This window comes from Heteronotia binoei, chromosome 21 (genome assembly GCF_032191835.1).
Source record: "Heteronotia binoei isolate CCM8104 ecotype False Entrance Well chromosome 21, APGP_CSIRO_Hbin_v1, whole genome shotgun sequence".
Classification (NCBI taxonomy): Eukaryota; Metazoa; Chordata; class Lepidosauria; order Squamata; family Gekkonidae; genus Heteronotia; species Heteronotia binoei.
This window is the reverse complement of record NC_083243.1, coordinates 150,269,229-150,291,870: the sequence shown is the minus strand read 5'-3', so window position 1 is coordinate 150,291,870 and position 22,642 is coordinate 150,269,229. Positions and strand designations below refer to the sequence as shown.

Below are 22,642 nucleotides of genomic sequence, written 5' to 3'. Positions count from 1 at the left end.
CTGTGGTGCTGCAAGCTGTCTCTTCTGGTTGACCATGTTCCCGCCTCCAGGTATGTCTTGCTTGCTAATCTCCCATGAGTGTGAAGCACAGAGACCATGAAGAAGATAGACAGGTTGCTTACCTGTAACCGTAGATCTTCGAGTGGTCATCTGTGCATTCACACTACCCGCCCTCCTTCCCCACTGCTGACGGTCTCCCTATGTTAGGGGCTTCCAGCGGTCAAGAAGGAACTGGTGGGATCCGCGTGCTGGCTCCGGTGAGCATGCATACTGGGACGCCTGCGCATGCCCACTGGTGCCGAGCGCGAAAAATCCCGGGCTTTTTAGGTACTGATTCGGGGGATCGGCGCAGGCACTATATCCCATGAGTGTGAATGCACAGATGACCACTCGAAGATCTACAGTTACAGGTAAGCAACCTGTCTTTCCTATGTTGACACCACCAGGACCTCAGACCCCTGGCTTGAAGCTGATTATTTTGCTGTTAACACACAGAAGAGAACAGGGGTGTATACCCCCCCCTCCCCACAAAAAATGGTATTTTTTGTGTTCGGATGAACCAACCCTTCCAAAAATTGGTATCTTCCAATATTTCCGAACACTGGAATTATTGGTGTTGCCGAATTAAATCAGCTCAATTATACTCTAGAATATCTTTTGTCCTGAGGACAAACTGTTCCAAAGGGGGGGGGGGCGAATCATGTTTTAGAAAAAGAAATTATCTACTACAATATAACTTTAAATGAATATGGTTATTGTTTTTATGTACTACTAATTATTATGCAATATGGAAAAATAGAAATAAATGTAATGATAGTGAAAGCAAGTGATAAAACTTCAGTTACCTTTAGGTATTTGAGGAGAAATATTGGGTTTAATTAAATGGATCCAACTGTTCTATAAACCAAATGAGTCTGCAGAAGAAATGTTTACTACTTCCTGTCTCCCAGTGCAGGCCCCTTCCAAATGTTGGGGGGAACCTCAGTGACAGCAGAGGATTCAGTGTGGAGGCTGCAGCAAGAAGTAGGAATCAGAATAATTCTCTCCAGTGCCTTAAGAAAACGTTTGATCTGTTTGTGGAATTTTCTCCATTTGCCCAAGAGTAGAGGCACTGACAAGATCCATACCTGGGAGAACACTTAGGAATAGAGTTGTCAAGGTGTAGCTAGCAGCTAGTGGGTAGAAGAGTGGAAACTGATGCACTGTCATTGTGCTGGCACTCTGACATCAAATCTGTCAAAATCTAGAAGTGACATGACATTGGGGGATTTTCAAGAACTTCTAGAGCACCATCGTCCCCCTGATAAAAACACACATGTTTTTATCAGTTTCCTCCCACTGGTGCTTAAGTCACTGGTTAGCAAAGGAGGAGAAAGGTGGAAGATCTCTTGCTATGATTGGAAAACTGGTAACCCTTCTAAGGTAACCCTGTATTGATTTATATGATATAGGCCTTGTTTTCTGTATTATATACAAAACTATGCAGCTGTATTTCAGCTAGTTAAAAATAGCTGTAATATTAGCAGTTCTGTTGCTGATTAATATATAGCACCTTGAAAACTGTCCATTTTGTAGTTGGAGATCATTAGGAAAGGGACTGAAAATAAAACCACCAATATTATAATGCTCCTGTATAGATCTATGGTGCAGCTTCATTTGGAATAAGGTGGTCATTTCTAGATAGTCACATTATTAAAAATAATAATATCAATATACATTGCCTGCCTGTTTTGCTGTTCATTGGATTCTGGTGTCAACTTTTCCTTTATAACAGGGTATTTATTAAACTTTTGTTTGAAACAGATAAAAAATAATGGACCTCTGATCAACATGGTTTACAAAGTGTTAAAGAGCTCAGCACAAGGGTTACTTTCCAGTATAAATGTAAGAGTGCTTGTAACTAAAATGTAACCATTCCATTGCTTTCTCAAATGGCAGTCAATGTTTCAACAGCTAAGCTTCCATAGGTGTCTCATGGTATATATATATATATTTATGTGTGTATCCCACAGCTTTCTGCAAGATACGTGTTTGTGGAGGCCGTGTGCAATATTATGGCTGGCCTACTAGCGCTTCGTGCATTTTCTCATGTGTTGGAAACCTCTGATGGTGATTCCATATCTATTTATGAAAATACAGAAGCATGCTAATTATAAATCATATTTGATTTTTGCTGCTTTGACAATTTTTACATTTATTTTATACTTTTTGCATATGGTTTCAGCATTTTTCCTCTGTTCTTTATGTACTTTCTGGCTTTCAGAAAGGTTCCCTTGCTTGCACATTTGTTGTTACAGTAATTATTTTACAGTAGTTTATACGGATCTCTCAAATTCTTGGCTGTCTCATAAAGTTTAGAATTCACAAAATATGCCAAGTAGAAATTTGAAAGGGAAAGAGTGCTATATTTTGTGTGTCAGGGGGTGAAAGTGGATCCCTAAATAATAGGTATTGCCAAAAGTCAGTAAGCCTCTTTTATTTGACCTCCTCCTATTTGTCAGTTTACTATGATAAGAACATAGGAGAAGCCATGTTGGATCAGGCCAGTGGCCCATCCAGTCCACACACACACACACATATATATATATACATACTGTGGCTAATAGCCACTGTTGGACCTCTGCTCCATATTTTTATCCAATCCCCTCTTGAAGCTGCCTTTGCTTATAGCCACCACCACCTCCTGTGGCAGTGAATTCCACATGTTAATCACCCTTTGGGTGAAGAAGTACTTCCTTTTATACGTTTTAACCTGACTGCTCAGCAATTTCATCAAATGCCCATGAGTTCTTGTATTGTGAGAAAGGGAGAAAAGTACTTCTTTCTCTACTTTCTCCATCCCATGCATAATCTTGTAACCCTCTATCATGTCACCCCGCAGTAGACATTTCTCCAAGCTAAAGAGCCCCAAGCGTTTTAACCTTTCTTCATAGGGAAAGTGTTCCAAACCTTTAATCATTCTAGTTGCCCTTTTCTGCACTTTTTCCAATGCTATAATATCCTTTTTGAGGTGTGGTGACCAGAATTGTACACAGTATTCCAAATGAGACCGCACCATCGATTTATACAGGGGCATTATGATACTGGCTGATTTGTTTTCAATTCCCTTCCTAATAATTCCCAGTATGGCGTTGGCCTTTTTTATTCCAATCGCACACTGTCTTGACATTTTCAGTGAGTTATCTACCACGACCCCAAGATCTCTCTCTTGGTCAGTCTCTGCCAGTTCACACCCCATCAACTTGTATTTGTAGCTGGGATTCTTGGCCCCAATGTGCATTACTTTGCACTTGGCCACATTGAACCTCATCTGCCACGTTGACGCCCACTCACCCAGCCTCAACAGATCCCTTTGGCGTGCCTCACAATCCTCTCTGTTTTTCACCACCCTGAACAATTTTGTGTTATCTGCAGACTTGGCCACTTCACCGCTTACTCCCAACTCCAGATCATTAATGAACAAGTTAAAGCGCATGGGACCTAGTACTGAGCCTTGCAGCACCCCACTGCTTACCGTCCTCCACTTGGAAGACTGCCCATTTATACTCACTCTCTGCTTCCTATTAATCAGCCAGTTTTTGATCCGCAAGAGGACCTGTCCTTTTACTCCATGACTCTCGAGCTTACTAAGGAGCCTTTGATGAGGAACTTTATCAAAAGCTTTCTGGAAGTCAATGTAAACAACATCTTTTGGGTCCCCTTTGTCCACATGTTTGTTCACCCCCTCAAAGAACTGTAACAGGTTAGTGAGGCAAGATCTTCCCTTACAGAACCCATGCTGAGCATTCCTCAATAATCTGTGTTCATCAATGTGCCTTCTGTCCTTGATAATGCTTTCTACCAACTTTCCCAGTATTGAAGTCTGACTGACTGGCCTGTAATTTCCCAGATCTCCTCTGGAACGCTTTTTAAAGATGGGGGTGACATTTGCTACCTTCCAATCCTCAGGAATGGAGGCAGATTTCAGTGAAAGATTACATATTTTTGTCAGAAGATCCACAAGTTCAACTTTGAGTTCTTTCAGAACTCTTGGATGTATGCCATCTGGACCTGGTGACTTATTAGGTTTTAATTAGTCAATCAGTTGTAGGACCTCCTCTCTTGTCACCTCAATTTGATTAAGGTCTTTCAACACCCCTTCCAAAATTAGCGGGCAAACACTTCTCATCTTCCACAATGAAGACTGAGGCAAAAATGCATTCAGCTTCTCAGCCATTTCCCTATCCTCCTTCAGTAATCCTTTTACCCCATGGTCATCCAAGGGCCCCACTGCCTCCCTGGCTGGTTTCCTGTTTCTAATATATTTGAAGAAATTTTTATTGTTGGTCTTTATGTTTTTTGCAATATGCTCCTCATAGTCCCTTTTTGCCTGCCTGATCACAGTCTTGCATTTGATTTGCCACAGCCTGTGTTCCCTTTTATTAATCTCACTTGGACTAGCTCTCCACTGCTTAAAGGAGTCCTTCTTACCTTTTACAGCTTCCATTACTTTGTTTGTTAACCATGCAGGCCTTTTCTTATACCTGTTTGTGCCTTTCCTAACTTGTGATATATATTTTATCTGAGCTTCTAGGATTGTAGTTTTAAATAGCCTCCAAGCTTCCCCAAGGGTTTTGACTGTATTTACCTTTCCTTTCAGTTTTCTCTTCACACGCCTCCTCATGTCAGAGAATTTACTCCTTTTAAAGTTAAATGTGGCTGTGCTGGTCTTTTGGGGCAACTCCCTATTTATACAAATGGTGAAATCAATAACGCTATGGTCACTGCTCCCAAGCGGTGAGATCACTTTTACATCTCTCACCAAGTCTTGGGCATTACTTAGGACCAAATCCAGGATCGCCCCACCCCTGGTAGGTTCTGTGACCATCTGCTCCATAGCACAATCATTGAGAGCATCTAGAAACTCAATCTCTTTCTCTCGACCTGAACACATATTGACCCAATCAATCTGCAGGTAGTTAAAATCACCTGTTATGACACAGTTTTTACGTTTAGCCACTATCTTTAATCCTTCCATCATATTATAATCATCCTCTATCTTTTGATTTGGTGGGCGATAACAAACTTCCATAGTTAAATTTCTTTTTGAGCCCTGTATTTCGACCCAGAGCATTTCTAGAAGGGAATCTAATTCTTTGACCTCAATCCTACTGGACTGTATACCCTCTCTGACATACAGAGCCACCCCACCTCCAACCCTTCCCTCCCTATCATTCCGATATAACTTATATCCAGGAATCACCGTGTCCCACTGATTCTCCTCATTCCACCAAGTTTCTGAAATTTCTACAATGTCTATGTTTCCCCCCAATACTAAACATTCCAACTCACCCATTTTACTTTGAACACTTCTAGCATTTGTATACAAACATCTATAATTTCCCAGGCAAGTTAGGCCCACAACCTTCCTCCTGCTGCTTCGAGACATTGGCAGACACTCCATACTGTTTGTCACCATCTCAGTGGACAACTCTGATCCATTACCCGGTAGAAAAGTAACAACTAACCCTTCATCTCTTTGAGATGAGTCCTCCCGAACCAGAGACATTTAATCTCCTGTTGGCTTTCCCCCAAGATTTAGTTTAAAAACTGCTCTGCCGCCTTTTTGATTTTAAGCGCCAGCAGCTTGGTTCCATTTGGGGACAAGTGAAGACCGTCTCTTTTGTACAGCTCCTGTTTGTTCCAGAAAGCATCCCAGTGCCTAACAAACTTAAACCCTTCCTCCCTACACCATCGTCCCATCCACACATTGAGACTTCTAATTTGTGCCTGTCTCTCCAGCCCTGCATGTGGAACAGGTAGCACTTCTTAGAAGGCTACCTTGGAGGTCCTGGCCTTAAGTCTCCTGCCTAGCAGCCTAAATTTTTCCTCCAGGACCTCATGACTGCATTTCCCCACATTGTTGGTGCCAACATGCACCACAACCACTGGCTCCTCCTCAACAGTGTCTATCAGCCTATCTACAACACGATTAATGTCCACTACCTTCGCACCAGGCAGGCAAGTCACCAAACGGTCAGTATACGGTTTTGCCACCTAGCTGTCTACTTACCTAAGGATCGAATCACCAACTACCAAGAACCCCCCCTCTCCCTGCCCAGGGATGGTTCCTTGGTGTGAAAGGATACCCGCTCACCAATTGAAGAAGAGGTCCCTTCTGAGGGCGCATTCCCCTTATCCTCAGCATGGTGCCCTGTTCCGTCTCGACCCTCATGCTCCTTGGCAGCAACGTTCAGAGTATTAGATGAGCCACGTTCAGAGTGGGGCTCATCTAATACATCTCCAAGAGTCTTCTCCGAGTGCCTAACTGACTGTCTCTGCTTCTCCAGGTCAGTCACCTCAGCCTCAAGGGTATGAACTCGTTCCCTAAATACCAGGAGCTCCTTGCATTGAGCACACACCAAAGACTTCTGTCCTGTGGGTAGATAGTCATATATGTGACACTCAGTGCAAAACACTGGAAAGCCCCCACCCCCTGCCGGCATTCTACCTTCATGATAGCTTTTTAAAAATATACAGTCTCCTTTTAAATCCTGTTTGTTTATGTGGATCTCCTTCTGGAGGGCCTGCTTACCTTATTGGGAACACAAGGAAAATAGGGATCTGGGTTCCTGGTCCTTACACAGCCCTCAGGCTAAGAGCCACAGGCCAACAGCCCTTTAGCTCTCGCCCTTCGGCTCGCACCAAAGGCTCCCACCTCTGGTAAGGCGCAGCTTAATAATGCAAAGAGGGTGGGGCCTCAGTCTGCCCCAGGAACACAGCCACTCCTAATCAATCAGCAACAATCACCTTCAGCCCACTCAAACCAAACAAACAGCAGTTCCCCAGCAACCACAAATTCAGAATTTTCAGCAATCACACAGTCACACAAACTCAGATACTAAATGAAACTGATAGTTGTAATAACATGCATATAGTATCTTATGAATGCTCACATACATTACCTTTGCAAAGATCCAGTGATGTAGGGCAACATTATTAATTACATCATGAGAGAAGGAGGGAACTAAAGCAGAAAACATTTTGCTATGGGTTAGATGAGTTTTAAATTTTGCAGCTCATTGTTCACACCCTTACCTGCTATACTATATCAGCTGTTGCTTCCTGCCTCAAAAGTAGAATGTTATTTCAGAATTCTTTCTGTAAAGTACAGATTCAGCCTATAGTTAGGAACAGGAACCTGATATAATTTTATGTGGTCCATAGGCTTTAATAAAATTGAGAGATCATAACATTTCTATTGACCATTTTATTTATGAAGAAAAGAAAAACAGAAGTCAAATTGTAAGAATAGAAATAGTCCACACTTTAATGTGGACTACATGAAAGATGTAAGTATACTTGTGTAGGATGATGCTAGGAGTGAGTACATGTGCTCAGAATACTGGGAAACCCTCTTACCACTTGAGGCAGCATCTTTTTAGCTATGCCAAATCTGTTAACTAGCTGAAAGTAATGTTAAGTAATATGATTGCTTTACTAATCATGTCTGAAAATTGGCTGATAGCTACAATCACTTCCAAGAATGAATAGGCAGGAGAAGATTGCCAACCTCCAGGTAGGGCCTGGAAATCTCCCAGGTTTACAACTGGTCTCCAGACCACAGAGATCAGCTCCATTGAGGAAAATTGCTGTTTGGTGAACTCTATGGCTGATGCCCCTCCCTAAACCCCACCCTCTGTCAGCCAAAGTAGAATAAACATTGATACCACCTATGCAATTCTCAGCCTGTTTCTGTTGCAGGTCAAAGGTTCAGTTACACCACCTTCTTGCAACTGTCTTTTCCACGTATGTTCTGACTACATCCTGTGAGGACAAGCATAATTTCACGTGTTCATGTAAACCAAAGGCTTAAAGAAGATTTAACAATTCCTAACCATTCCTGTTCATTCTTGCTCCTTAATATCTTTGCATGTTGCTTCAAGCAGCAGCTTCTTTTTTAAATTATTACTTTATGGAAGCTGTCCCTCACCCCCCAATCTTCAATACATTTATGCAAGAGACTGTCATAGATACCTTGGTCAGTTCAACCACACATTTCTTAATTTCTTTTTCTTTTGCTTACAGATACTTACCAGAGGGTCTTTCAGCAATTGGCTATGTCCAGTTCTTACCTGCAATTTAGCACATAGGCATCATTTCAGCTGAAAGTCTTCCCTTTTTTCTCAGCTATAGACTCAGTTTTTAATTTCTCAGCAAATTCAGACTTTTGTGTGGGCTGAAAGGCACTTGGACCCTCAATTCAGTTCAAGGGACCCTATGTAGCACCATTAGTTGACCTCTTCCCACCTACGTCCCATCCCTCAGTATATCGGTCATGGGGCTAGGACAACTTACCTGGCTCTGAGACTGGTGTTGATTAATGCCAGATCTATCAACAATAAGACCTATACTCTACGAGACTGCTTCGTAGAGCAACGGATAGATCTGGCATGTGTAACTGAGACCTGGGTGCAGGAGGGCGAGACTGTCTCCTGAATCAACTTGCCCCACCTGGGTTCTCGGTCCTTCATCAGTCTTGGACAACCGGGGGGGTGGGGGGGTGGCGGATTGCAATGCTCATTCGTGAATCTTTCTCTTTCAGGGCACTCCCTGCCCAACCATAGCCGGCATTGAATGTGTCGGTCTGGTATGGGAGGCCGAGGAGAGTTTGGCTATCTGGGTGGTGTACCAGCCACCTAACACACCCCCAGAGAGCCTGCCTGCTGGACTCTGTGTCAACCTGGGCACTGGACTTCCGCAGGCTATTGGTCCTGGGTGATTTCAATGTCCATGTTGATGACACTCTGTCTCTGCAGGTGCAGGACCTAGTGTCCTCCATGGAGACACTGGGACTCAGCCAGATTATTTCGACCCCCACTCAACAGGCTGGTCACACGCTGGATCTGATCTTTGAGGCCGGGATAACACCCGATCTGATAGCTGTTGATACAGTTCCATGGTCAGATTATTATGCCCTGAAAGTCCGACTGGACTTACAGACCTCCTCCTGTTCAGGCGGCGAGCAGATTTATTCTCGCCCGTGGAGCCAACTGGACTCAGAGCAGCTTTGAGAGGCTCTGCGGGATCCGATGTCCCCTGGCGGGTTGTTAGATGAGTTAGTAGAGTACTGGTACTCCTGGTTCTCTGCGGCTATTGACAACATTGCCCCCTAATGCCTTCTTCGTCACTGCACCAAAGCAGCTCCATGAAGCTGCAGAGGATGAAATGGCAACTTAGATGGCTAGAGCGAGTGTGGTGGAGATTTTATGACAAGGAGTCTAGAACTTCTTATAGAGTGTTTATGAAGACCTATGAGAGGGCAGTGAAGTCTGCTAAGAAGGAATTCTTTGAGGCCTCCATTGCGTCAGCAAAATCACACCCAGCCCAATTATCTAGGATAATTTGCTCATTAACTACAGTGCCGACAGGCAATCTAAAAACTAGGGAATTGGATATAGGCTGTGAGGCTTTTGCAACCTACTTCACAGACAAGATCTTAACTCTCTGCCAGGCTCTTCCAGCCACAGTTGATATAGTATGGGAACTAGAAGCCCGTTGTCCGTCCTCTGGTCCCATGTTGGACTACTTAAGTTGTCTTTCTCAGGAAGATGTGGACAGGATCTTGGCTGCAGTGAAGCCGACCACTTGCGCATTGTACCCATGTCCATCCTGGCTTCTTAAAGCAGGTGGCGAGGGTATCCAAGGTCCTTTAGCTGATATTGTTAACTTGTCTGTGGAAATGGGGACTTTTCCAGCTAAACTTAAAGAGGCAGCTAAACTTAAAAAGCCATCTTTGGACCCGATGGTCCTGGCCAATGACCGCCCAGTTTCAAATTTACTATTCTTGGGTAAGGTAATTGAAAAAGCGGTGGCAGAGCAGTTCCAAGCCTTCCTGGAGGATACCTCTATCCTTGATCCCTTCCAGTCTGGCTTTCGTCCTGGCCATGGAACAGAGAGTGCCTTGGTCACCCTCACTGATGACCTTGATACTCTAGTTTCTTTTCAGATCGCACTGATGACCTTAGAAGGCATCTGAATCAAGGCGGGTCAGCGCTGCTATTGTTATTAGATCTTTCGGCAGCGTTTGACATGGTCGATTACAATCTAATGACCCACTGCCTTGCCGATATTGGAGTCCAGGGGGTAGCCTTACAGTCATTCTCCTCCTTTCTCCATGATCGGGGACAAAGGGTGGCGATTGGCAAGCAGATCTCCCTGTGGCACTCACTTAAATGTGGTGTGCTGCAGGGAGTTATTCTCTTGCCAATGATATTTAACATCTACATGCGCCCCCTTGCCCAGATTGCCTGAAGTTTTAGATTGGGTTGTCACCAGCATGCAGATGACACCCAGCTCTATCTGTTGATGGACGACCATGCAGACGCCGCCCCAGACCATCTGACCAGGGCACTAGAAGCTGCGGCTGGATGGTTGCAGTTAAGCCAGCTGAAGCTTAATCCAACAAAGACGGAGGTCCTGTACCTGAGTCAAGGAGGGCTAAGATCAGACATCCGCCTCCCCACCATGGATGGTGCTCTTTTTGTGCCATCCCAGAAGGTGAGGAGCCTGGGCGTGACACAGGATGTCTCCCTTTCTATGGAGACCGAGGTCACAGCAGTTGTGCGATCTGCATTTCATCATCTTCAGCAGGTCAAACAGCTAGCGCCCTATCTGACCCCACATGACTTAGCTACAGCGATTCATGCAATGGTCACTTCCAGTTTGGACTACTGTAACTCGCTGTAAGCAGACTTGCCCTTGGGGCTGATCTGGAAACTCCAACTGGTGCAAAATGCGGCAGCACAGCTGTTAACTGGATTGCCTCTATGGGCAAGCAGTCAGCCGATGCTGTGCAAATTGCACTGGTTACCGATTGAGTACCAAATCCACTTCAGGGTTTTAGTACCGACATTTAAAGCCTTACACAGCTTGGGACCGACATACTTGCGGGACCGCCTCTCCCCATACGAGCCCCGAAGACTACTGCGATCGGCCAATCAGCACCTTCTGGCCATCTCTGGCCCAAGGGACGTTCAGCTTGCTTCAACCAGGGCTGGGGCCTTTATAGCCCTGGCCCTGGCCTGGTGTAATCAGCCCCCTGTGGAGATCCAGGCCCTACCGGATTTGCTTCCATTCCGTAGGGTCTGCAAGACGAAGCTGTTTCGCCGGGCCTTTGGTTGAGGCAAATGGACGTCCTCTCATTCCACTGTCTGAACCATATGTTTTCTCCCCCACAATGGGCTGAAAAGCTACATTGAGCCGAAAAATTATGTTTTCACCTGAAATATGTGCCTGCCTGCCTGTGTATATTTTTGAGTTATGTTTTATTCATACATTATTAACTTATTGTTGTATTTTAACTGTTTTACCATGACTGTGATCTGCCCTGAACCCGAATGGGAAAGGGCGGAATATAAATCAACCAAATAAATATTTCAGTATTTCCCTAAATGCAAGTTATAAGTGTGATGTGCAATAGGAGAAGGTTTAGCCTTTGTGCTCATGGTGTTAGCTTTCTAGTCCATGAGGTCAGCCACTGGATGCATGCCTAGTTGGATTGTTACAGTGATTCAGGGGAGCTCTTATGTTCTTAACTGAGCATGTAGTATAAACTCTAAAAAATAAAATGCATTACCTAGAATCAGTGAATTGTCTTAATATATAGGATATTGTACTACAGGATTTTAAATCAAAAGTCCCCCCACCCAATATACTAGAGGCTTCTTTGGAAGCATGGGAAATCAAAATAATGGCTTCTGATTCACAATAGAAAATAACAAAAAAGACCACGTGGGCCACTTCTTTGTAGCCAATGATGACCTTTATAAGCATCAAAGCATTTTTAAACAACTATGTATTTTTAATGAGCCCATGACACCTAGACACTTTAGATTAGGCCATTAATACTTAACATTAGGTGAACATATTAATGGGGTTTATTAGGCTTAGGTTTGTATAATCTGCTTACAGAATGCAATTCAATATTTTCTGCTTTATCCCATGTAAATGTTGTGTGTTGGGGTCCTATGAAAAAATTTACTGAGTTCAGAAATAAAACTCTAGAACTAACAATTGTTATGTTTTATAGAATTTCAGTTTTTACGTAAAGCATTTGTAGTAATTTAAATGTCCAAAATTTACTCTAAATGTTGATGGAGTTAATTAAAATTTTTTCCAGATATAAACATACTTATGTTTGCTGTTGTCCTCTTATAGCTTAGACATTTTAAACCTCAAATCATCATTATTTTTTAGGTAACAGGACGTGATACAATAAAAGAACGAAATATAAAGCCTATCAAGATTGCAGAAAGCGATATTGATGTAAGTATGAAACATTCATTCACGAAGGACAAAAATTTGCTGTACAGTTGTTTATTCCTTCCAAAGCAAAGTGGAAGGAATATCATTTACTACTCAGATTTGTTGTATATTCTTATTCATAGGTGAAGTTAAGTGTTCTCTGTGAACAAGACAGGATCCTGCAAGACTTAGAAGACAAAATAAGAGCTCTTAAGGAAAACAAAGTAAGCATGATTGCAGTGGCCCTTATTTTTCAATAGACTTTGTATAATTGTAGCTTTGCTTGTTTTTTTGATGTTAAATACGAATGTTGTACTCATGGTGAAGGAGTCGTAAAACACACCAATGAAGAATTATGAAAAAAATCTAATTACTGAAATAGACATTTGGCAAAGGCGTAATAACAAGTGAGGAACTTGTAAGGGGCAAGGTAAATCCTATCCCTTTGGTAACCTCCCCTTTCTTCTCCCCAACCCTCCTGTTGCCACATTGCTTTCTTCTTCCCACCCTCCTGCAAAACCTCAGTTGGGGGCAGGGGATCCCCTGGTTTGGAGGCTATCCTCCTTCACGGTTATCAGAAAGCTGGGCAGGGGGGTGGGGAATGTCTGCTAGGCACTCCATTATACCCTATGGAGACTGGTTCCCATATGGTATAATGAAGAATCAATCCGTGGATATTGGAGGCTCTGGGTGGCTGCTTTGAGGTAGAAACACCAGATTTTCAGCATAGGATCTGATGCCTCTTCTCAAAACACCCCCAAGTTTCAAAAAGATTAGACTAGGGGGTCCAATTCTATGAGCCTCAAAAGAAGGTGCCCCTATCCATTATTTCCAAATGGAGGGAAGGCATTTAAAAGGCGTGCAGTCCCTTTAAATGCAGTGGCCAGAATTTCCTTTGGAGTTCTGTCGTGCTTGTCACAACCTTGCTCCTGGCTCTACCACCATAGTTCCCAGATATTTCTTGAATCAGACTTGGCATCCCTAGCCACCACAGATGCTTTTTTGCTGCCTTGTTCTCCTTCCCCACCCTTCCACCACTACCTCTTTGTGGCATGTTGTTTCTGCAATGTTTATAGGAGTTATCAAAGATTTCAGGTTTTCACGGCTGGTAACATCATTAGGGATTGTAGAATCTTTCGGGCTCAAGTGCCGTGTTCTACTGGAGAAAGTTTTTCTTCCAGACGTTTCGTTCTCGGCTGCGGAGAACATCCTCAGTGGCGTTGCAGCCGGAGCAGGCGCTCTGACCATCTTGGCTGCTGGGCATTGAGTGAGGCCAGGGCTGCTGGAGAACTGCTATTTCTAGGCTGGAGGGGGTGTGGTGAAAGGGCAATAGGTTTGTGGATGTGACATTGTTTGGTGGGGCTTCCTGGAAGGGTAGTGATAAGGAAACTGGTTGTTGATTGTGCTGATTGTTCTGTGGAATGTACTGGTTGTTCTGTGAATTTCTGCAATTTATAGTCTGTAGGGACTATCCCTACAGACTATAAATTACATTACACAGAACAATCAGCACAATCAACAACCATCTTCCTTTTCTTCACACCCCTTCCAACCCTCCCAGCAATTAACACAGAACAATTGAAACATTTAAGACCTTTTGGTTGCAAAGCATACGCATTTGTACCTAAGGAGAAAAGGGGAAAACTAGACCCCAGAGCAGAACTTGTTATACTTGTGGGCTATGCTAATAGTAGTAGAGGATACAGAATCCTAGACCCTAATGCACGTACCATCAAAGAATGCAGTGTGGTATATATAGATGGCAACAGTGTTTTGCAAGCTCCTATGCAAGCTGAATCCACAGTACAGAATCCTATAGAGGATTTTACCTTCAGTGAATTTGCTATTTGGGAACCTGCAGAGACCACCTGTGAGCAGGCAGGTCCACCTTCACAAGAAAGCAATGAATCAGAAGGGGAAGCAGGAAGTCCAAGAGAAACAAGAGACAACCACAGTTACTGTGAGAAAGTCAGCAAGGAGCAACAAAGGTGTACCACCACCAAGACTTGGAATTTGTGCAACAGTACAACCTGCCAAAGAACTCTCAACTTAGAAAGAAATAAATCAACTACCTGATTCAGAAAGAAAGAAATGGATGGATGCAATGAATGATGAAATGACGTCTTTACATGACAAGCAAGCTTGGACACATGCAAACTTACCTCCTTAAAGAACAGCTATTGGTTGTAAATGGATACTCAAAGTAAAATACAATCCTGATGGAAGTGTGGATCGATACAAAGCACGTTTAGTAGCAAAAGGATACAAGCAAGAACAAGGAATTGACTATACAGAGACTTTTTCACCTGTCATAAGTCATGTTGCGTTCAGAACACTCCTAACAATTGCAGCCTCCAAAGGCATGCAAGTTGAACACGTGGACATTAAAACAGCTTTCCTCAATGGAGACTTTAAAGAGGAAATCTACATGGAACAACCTGAAGGATTTGAAGAAGTTGGAACGGAAAAACTTCTGTGTAAACTTCAAAAAGGAATTTATGGATTAAAACAAGCTGCAAGAGGTTGGTCAGATAAGCTGACAGAACTACTAAAGAAGCAAGGATTTCAACAAGGGAAATTTGTTTACAAGACTCAAAAATGGACAATACCAGTACATATTGACTTACGTTGACGATCTGATTTTATGTTGCTACAACAAGGAGGACATCAAAGAAATTGCTGATGAGCTAAATAAAGATGTTGAAGTCAAACAACTGGGAGACATAGAACATTACCTTGGAATACAAATTGAAGGAGCTGAAGACGGAAGTTTTGTGCTGAACCAAAACCACAAAATTATGGACTTTATTAATCCATGGGAATAAAGAAACATGGAAACATTAGTACACCACTTGATCCAGCATACTTAACTTTGAAAGAAGGAAAATTGCTTGAAAACAATCATGAGTATAGAGAAACAATTGGAAAACTACTGTACTTAAGCAGAATCTCGAGACCAGATATTTCTACTGCTGTTGGAATCTTGAGTAGAAAGACAAGTTCACCATATTACCATGATTGGAATGCCATAAAGAGACTGGCAAGATAACTATCTAAAACTGCTGATTACAAATTAGTAATTTCAGCATGTGACAACCCAAGACTAGTAGTCTACATGGATGCCAACTATGGGAGAAATGAAGGAGATGGAAAATCAACAAGTGGAAATGTATTCTTCTATGGAGATAGTGTGATTGACTGGAACACTAAGAAACAAAAGATTGTAGCTCAATCTACTGCTGAAGCTGAATGTGTGTCTGCTCAAAGGGCATGCAATGAACTGGAATGGATTATTTTTCTTCTTAAGGAATTTGGAATAGAGGAACCTAAACCAGTACTCATGTATGAAGACAACCAAGCATGCATAAGCATATGCAAAGCTGAGAACATAAACTAGGCAACAAACATATTGTCATCAAGTGTTTATTTGTGCAAGAGATGATTAAAGAAGGACTGATTGAATTACAATACTGCACTACTGAAGAAATGATCGCTGACATCATGACGAAGCTGCTTGACAGACTGAAGTTTGAACGACTACGTGAAAGTATGAACTTGATTGAAATTGCTAATGACTGAAATGTTACATAACTTGAGAAGGGGTTTGTTGGAATACAGGCTATGCACATTCCAGCGATTATAGAATTAACTGCTTGTTTACCTGAAAGAGGAAATGATGTATTGTAATCTAAACCCAATTGTGAGCGGAATCTTCTTTACCTGCGAAAGATGTAAACACAACATTGGTCAGAAAGGAAGTTTGAACGACTACGTGAAAATATGAACTTGACTGAAATTGCTAATGACTGAAATGTTACATAACTTGAGAAGGGTTTGTTGGAATACAAGCTATGCACATTCCAGCCATTATAGAGTTGTTTACCTGAAAGAGGAAATGATGTATTGTAACCTAAACCCAATTGTGAGCGGAATCTTCTTTACCCGCGAAAGATGTAAACACAACATTGGTCAGAAAGGATGTTAGGTGTGAAATGCTTTGATGAATTGCTCTTCTTCCTGGTGAAATGCTCTTTGGGAAGAAGAATTGTTAGACAAAGGGGGTGTATAATGTAGCCATGTAGAGGACAGACATAGTTAGACTAGCTGGTATGCTAAATTGTTTTTCTTTTTTATCCCAAGTGCCCTATCCTGATGTTTTCTAGTAAACTTTCTTTCTTTTGATAAGCTTAAGCCTCAACTCCAATTATTGCCACTACAAGCCTCTGAATTCAACGTATATTTCCTATCAGGGCCCCAGTGCAATCTTTTTGAAACGGGGGGGGGGGGGTGTTTTAAGGAGAGGCACCAGATGTTATGCTGAAAACTTGGTGCATCTACCTCAAAAAACAGCCTCCTCAGAGCCTCAGATACCCACAGGCTTCCATAGGGTATAATGGAGTGTCCAACAGACATTTCTCTCCCCCCTCGCTTTCGGATAATTCTGAAGCAGGGAGAGGGCCTCCAAACCAGAGGATCCCCTTTCCCCAACTGGGAATTGGCAACCCTAACATGCACACAAAAGCTCATCCCTTGAATAAAATTTTGTTGGTTTTAAAGGTGCCACTGGACTCAAAATAGTTTCTTCTAATCAGAACAGACATTAGGCTAATAGGCCTGTAATTCCTACTTGAAATGGAAGCCAGTTTTATCAACAAGTTATAAATACATATGTTGGTCAGAAGATCAGTAGTTTTAATATCTGAGTTTTTAAGAACCCTAGAGAGTTACTAGTTGTTAATTTGCACATTAGACTTAGAACGTCATCTCTCATCACCACTAATTTGCGCATTAGACTTAGAACGCCATCTCTCATCACCACTATTTGACTGTGTTCTTCAGGCATCTTTTCCCCAGACAACAACTCTGGCATGGGTACATGCCCCACATTTTCCATGGTAAAACGAAATACAAATGCCATCTCCCCGTCTTCCTCAAACCACCTTTCATTCCTTTGTCAGCTAGTGGCCCAACTCTGATATATTTGACTGTTGTTGGTCTTAAAATGTTTTTAGCAATTTGCTCCTCAGTTTCTTTTTTTACTTCAATTTACATTTTTTTTGCCAGAACTTGTGCTCCTTTATAGCTCAGGCAAGCCTTTATACTTTCAATGGCTTTCTTACATGCCTAAGCCTTGCTGAGTATACTTAAATCAGTGCCTTGGGATATCAGCAACCATGGGAATTACATTTCTCATTGCTTCTGGCATCTGCTGGTAGCAATTGATTAAAATCTAGCTAGAAGAACCTGGAATGGCTGTTTTACGTTAACCTCTGTTATCAGAATGCAAATTAAACATTCATCTTCCAAATCTATAGATTTCATGCAAGGGACCTGTAGGATGAAGTGTCATTTTACCAGAAGTCCAATTTCATCCAATTCTTTGTCTTTGCTAAAGCCCTCTTGGCCCTACATTGTCTTCTACATGTGGGTTCCATAACTTCCAACATCATATTTTTAACAGTCTCAGGGAATTGTTTGGGGAATGGGAATGGTGGGAAAGATCTGCATCCACAAGTATCTTCTCAATGAGCATTCCCTAGGATCCAACCAATTGATATTATTTTTAACAGTATTATGAATTATTTAGTCTAAACTGTATTTAAAGCACCATATGCATACAAATTGTTCTTAAATGATTTTCTGCCGCTTTTTAATTTTTTTTAAATCACTCTTTAAGGATCAGTTAGAATCTGTCTTAGAAGTATTGCACAGGCAGATGGAACAGTACAAAGAACAACCACAACACACAGAGAAAATTTCATACCAGCAAAGACTTTTGCAGGAGGATCTTATACATATTCGGGCTGAAATATCCAAAGTATCTACAGTAAGTATTTGATGTATCTAAACTAGGACCAGGCAAATAACTCCTGGAATAGTGGAGTAGTGACAGTTGCTTGAGTGCTGCTTGTTTGTCAGGTCCACAAGAATGTCCGATATATGGACAATATTTATTTGGATTGCCCCATGTTGGATCCTATGGAGCTCTTTTACTAATGGTGGCATTTTCCTCCACTGCAAAAACCCCCTTCTTTTGGTGCCAAACTTGTTGCCCCTCAAATTTCACTATTTGCGGGAAAGTTCCATAGGATCCACCTTAGTGTTTTTATTTATTACAATTTTTTTTCCATTTGGAATGTGTTTATATCCAAGCAGGTAGGTTTTCATCTGCATTCTTTTATCTAAGGGCCAAGCTACAACAGACACAGGTCCAACCTGTGGCCAAGCTGTTGAAGGAGCTGTTTTAGCGCTTGAAAAGACACAAAAGGGGAGAAACAAGATGACTTATTGCTGTTGTGCTGCAGGCCTGATATGATCAGGCCCTTATGGCAATTCTTAAACTGCTAAATTTTCTGTAAAATGCCATTGGCAAAAATGGGTTGGACCCATGTGTGCCATAATGTGTAGTTTGGCTCTAACTTTCCTTCTTGTAGTATGGCCCTATGCATATATATTCAGTAGGTTTTATTCCTAAGTAAACATGCATAGGATTGCAATATAAGGCACCTTAGTTTGTACCTTGCACTTGCATGAAGTTTAAATTTTGTATTTCCTATATTCTGTTACTTATGATGGGATAAAATTGAGAGTTTGGTTTTGCCAACAGGAAATGGAAAATGCCTGGAATGAATACCTGAAAGTAGAAAAAGATGTCAACCTGCTAAAGCAAGCCTTACAAGAACAGATGAATAGATCTTTTTTCTCTCAGGTGACTGTATATTTCAGCCTTGAAACCCGGAAGTGACGTCATCATGCCAGGGACATCTTGCCAGGGATGCTCTAGGTCTCGTGATAAAACTCTATGGTACCAAAGAGTTTTACCAAAATTCCTATAACATCATGCAAGGGATGCTGTAGGATTCATGATAAAACTCTATGGCATCGTAGAGTTTTACCTCAATGACTTGAGTGTCCCTGGTGTGACGTTCCAGTGTGATAATGTCACTTCTAGATGATGTCCTTGTGCAGGGCACATTGCATGGCAACAGGGCTCTTCAGGGATGGGGATCTCCCAGATGCCTGCTCCCTGCTGGCAGGCTGGGGCCCTCTAGACCAGAGGATCCCCTGCCCTTGGCGAGAGCTTGGCAGCCTTCTATAGTTTATCCATCTGTACAAGTTTGTGGTCCCAAATCAGTTTGAGTCTGTGTACACCTACATCCAACACAAAATGATGGATGTAGATACAAAATGGCTGCTGCAAGAGGCAGAGCCAACCACAAAATGGCTGCCACTGAAAACTAGCCCCCTCCCACAAAAGAAGTCCAAGTGAAGGAGAGAAAAGATGTAATTTTAAACATACACTGAAAAAGGGGAATGAGATAATAAAATCAACAGTATGGTGGCAACTGCTTCTGAAATAATGCTATTTTAACCTGCACAGCCAATCATATCTCCAGTGACCAGTCAAAAGCAGTGCTGGGTAAGAGCTCCACTGATTTTTTGAAAAACTTGGTGGGCTTCATGAAAACAAGCCCTCAGTCTTGAAGTACCATGATCCTCATTTAAATTGGGCTTCTTTGTGCCTTGAGCCTAGAGCACCCACCCTATACAGATCTTCCTTATTAGCAAGTAACTTTTAACCATAGCCAAAGAGACGTGAGGACCCAGGCAGTTAACAACAAGAAATTTATTTTCCTGAGAGAACATATGCTCTAGAACAACAAGTGGGTAGTAACAGCATTTAGTGCATGGTGAATATAGAAAATAGAAAAGGTTGGTGTAAATAAATAAAAGTCCTGACACATCTGCTTAGACGTTCCCTTGCTATAAATCCAAACACTTACCGACCCCCTTTGAGTGAGGGATCTCTCCTGCTGCCTTCTTCTCTCCTGCAGCCTTTTCCTGAGAGAACATATGCTGTCTGTGGCTTGGCCTCTTATGCTTTCCTCCCAGGTCCCACCCCACTCTGGGCCAGTTTCCCCTCCAAAACTGCTTTTGCCCAATCAGAGGGGACAGAAGAGTTCTTGGGAGATTTAGGTCCATTAGCCACTCCTACACAAGCTTCTCTGGAGCCTGTTAGCCTCACTAGACCTAGGATCATGACAAGTGTCCAAAGATGTTTGGATTTAATTAAGAGGTAACAACTGTGAAGCAATAAATATGTCAAAATAGGAGATAAATGTGTAAGAGAATCCTTTCTAATTGTAGGATGTTAACTGAGAGGCTCCATTTGTCTCCTCTCAAGCATGTACATGACAAATGGCATTTTTTTTTCTTTTGTTGGGGTGAGTTGCAATGTTACGTAGCGAAATATATATCAGTTTTCATTGCATTACATTTATTTATTTATTTAATTGGCTTATATTCTGCCCTTTCCCGCAAGCAGGTTCAGAGCAGAGAACAACATGAATTAAACAACAATTAATACTTAAATTAAAACCATACATGACTATATAATAAAACCATAAAACAATAATATACAATAATATACATCACATTACAATCACTATATATTTTTCTAAATATTATATCAATATATTGTTCATTAGAGGTGTTATGTCAGAAAAATCTGTTCCTATATATTGCATTGCGTTATAACATTATCCTATGTATTAAAAACATAACATTACAAACACCATGATAAATGCTTTAAGAGCTCTTATTTTTGGGAATGCTGTGATTGAGAAATCCAAGAAACCAGTATCAAAAAGTGTCATTGGGTTTTGTTTTTTTTTGGGGGGGGGGGGAGGGATTAAAGGAAAGATATTTTGCTCCATAATAACCAAGGTTAATTATTTATAATTTGTTCAATCTTTATTGTTTATTAGGAGAGAACACAAATGCAGAAAGATTTATGGAGAATTGAAGATGTTACAGCTGGCCTAAGTGCAAATAAATCCAACTATAAAGTCATTATAGAGTCTATCAAGAATCCAGGTAAGATAAATATAATGCAGACATTCATAACTGCATCTGGTATCATAATATTGTCAAATGTGTATTATGGCAAACTTGGTTATTTCTTGCAAAACTTCCATTTGTTGTTGGCAAAACTTCCATTTGTTGCCAAAGATAATCATATCACTGAAGAATCTCCTTAGTCCAGTTTTAATCTTACATAGTGAGCATCTGTTAAAAAAAGGCACAAAATCATTAATCAAAACTGCCTTATTCTATATCAATTCTATATCAATCTTAACTTGTCATTAATCAAAACTGCCTTCCACTATTGACATCTTCTTTAGCTTCTCATTAGATTTTCCATAAGTGACCTGTAGTTGTCATTTGAATTCAGCAATAAAATAGTGGCAATATCTTCAAAACAAAAATATTTAGGTACTGTAAATATATAACAGTTTGGTTACATTTGATATGCAGGCAGGTTCTTTAGTGTATCTTTGTGTAATGTGTGTTCCACTTTGCAGAGAGAAAAACAGTGCCTTCATTTTCTAAGCCTTCAGTGCCTTCATTAACATCTACTCTCACATCAGCAAACAAACTTTCTACTCAGCGAAGTCCACCATCTAGTCCTGTCAAATCCTCTCTGGAAGTTAGACTCTTTCCTCAGCCTTACATACAGCCTAGAATGTTTTCTCCATCTCAAGACCTGAAAAAAGTTGAGCGTTCAATCCAGTCTTCTGTAAAATTGAACCCAAATGTTGTAAGTGTCATAATCTACTGTATATTGTAATTATAATATATAATTGTATTGTAAATACATCTGAACAGGATTGTTTTGTATATAAATTAATTAAACCTCTTTCTAGCTTCTTCTACATAAGAATTTTAATACCTTTGATACCCTTGACCTAGCCTGTTAGATTGGTAACTGAGAAGTTGTAAGATACATTCTTGGAGGAGTGTTCAAACAGCAAAGCTGAAATTCATACACATTATTTTCTGGGCTTTAGATATTTGTGATTTTATGTATATTGCAACAGCACTCTGTTCTGTAATGAAAAGCTGTGAGTCACATTTAATGAAACATGTTTGCTTCTTAACATTTGATTAGAAAGATGAAGCACCACCACGACCGCCTCTCCCACAGTTGTATAGTCCTGATGACCACCCTCCGGCCATCCCCCCTCTTCCCAGGGAAGCCACTGTAATCAGGCATACATCAGTGCGAGGACTGAAACGTCAGTCAGATGAAAGAAAACGAGACCGAGAACTAGGACAGTATGTAAATGGAGATTATAGAGTAAGCCCTCATTTTAAAAATTCAGTTGTCTTTTTTTCAATTGTACATGGGTATGGTGATTCTGATTGCTTTCAAAGAGATATTGTAGCTGCATTCAGACATAATACAGAACCATTGCTTCATTAAACTAACTATATAATTATATGATCATCTGAACCCACATCACCACACTAATAATGGTTAGTTTGGGTATCTTAAGCCAAGATCTGAAACAAG

At 41.5% G+C, this 22,642-nt stretch overlaps 1 protein-coding gene across 3 annotated transcripts in view; it reads left to right on the top strand.

Moving 5' to 3' along the window:
• The window catches only part of PLEKHA7 (pleckstrin homology domain containing A7), a 229,943-nt gene that overhangs the window by 175,380 nt on the left and 31,921 nt on the right, over positions 1-22,642 (top strand). For 2 of the 3 annotated variants that reach the window (XM_060262614.1, XM_060262615.1), the window contains exons 14-20: positions 12,238-12,306; positions 12,429-12,509; positions 17,963-18,112; positions 18,893-18,994; positions 21,054-21,162; positions 21,651-21,886; positions 22,238-22,426. In XM_060262614.1, coding sequence (XP_060118597.1) covers positions 12,238-12,306; positions 12,429-12,509; positions 17,963-18,112; positions 18,893-18,994; positions 21,054-21,162; positions 21,651-21,886; positions 22,238-22,426 — 936 coding nt within the window. Of the gene's footprint in view, positions 1-1,803; positions 1,885-12,237; positions 12,307-12,428; positions 12,510-17,962; positions 18,113-18,892; positions 18,995-21,053; positions 21,163-21,650; positions 21,887-22,237; positions 22,427-22,642 lie in introns of all 3 variants that reach the window. The other variant, XM_060262613.1, reaches the window with a different exon arrangement.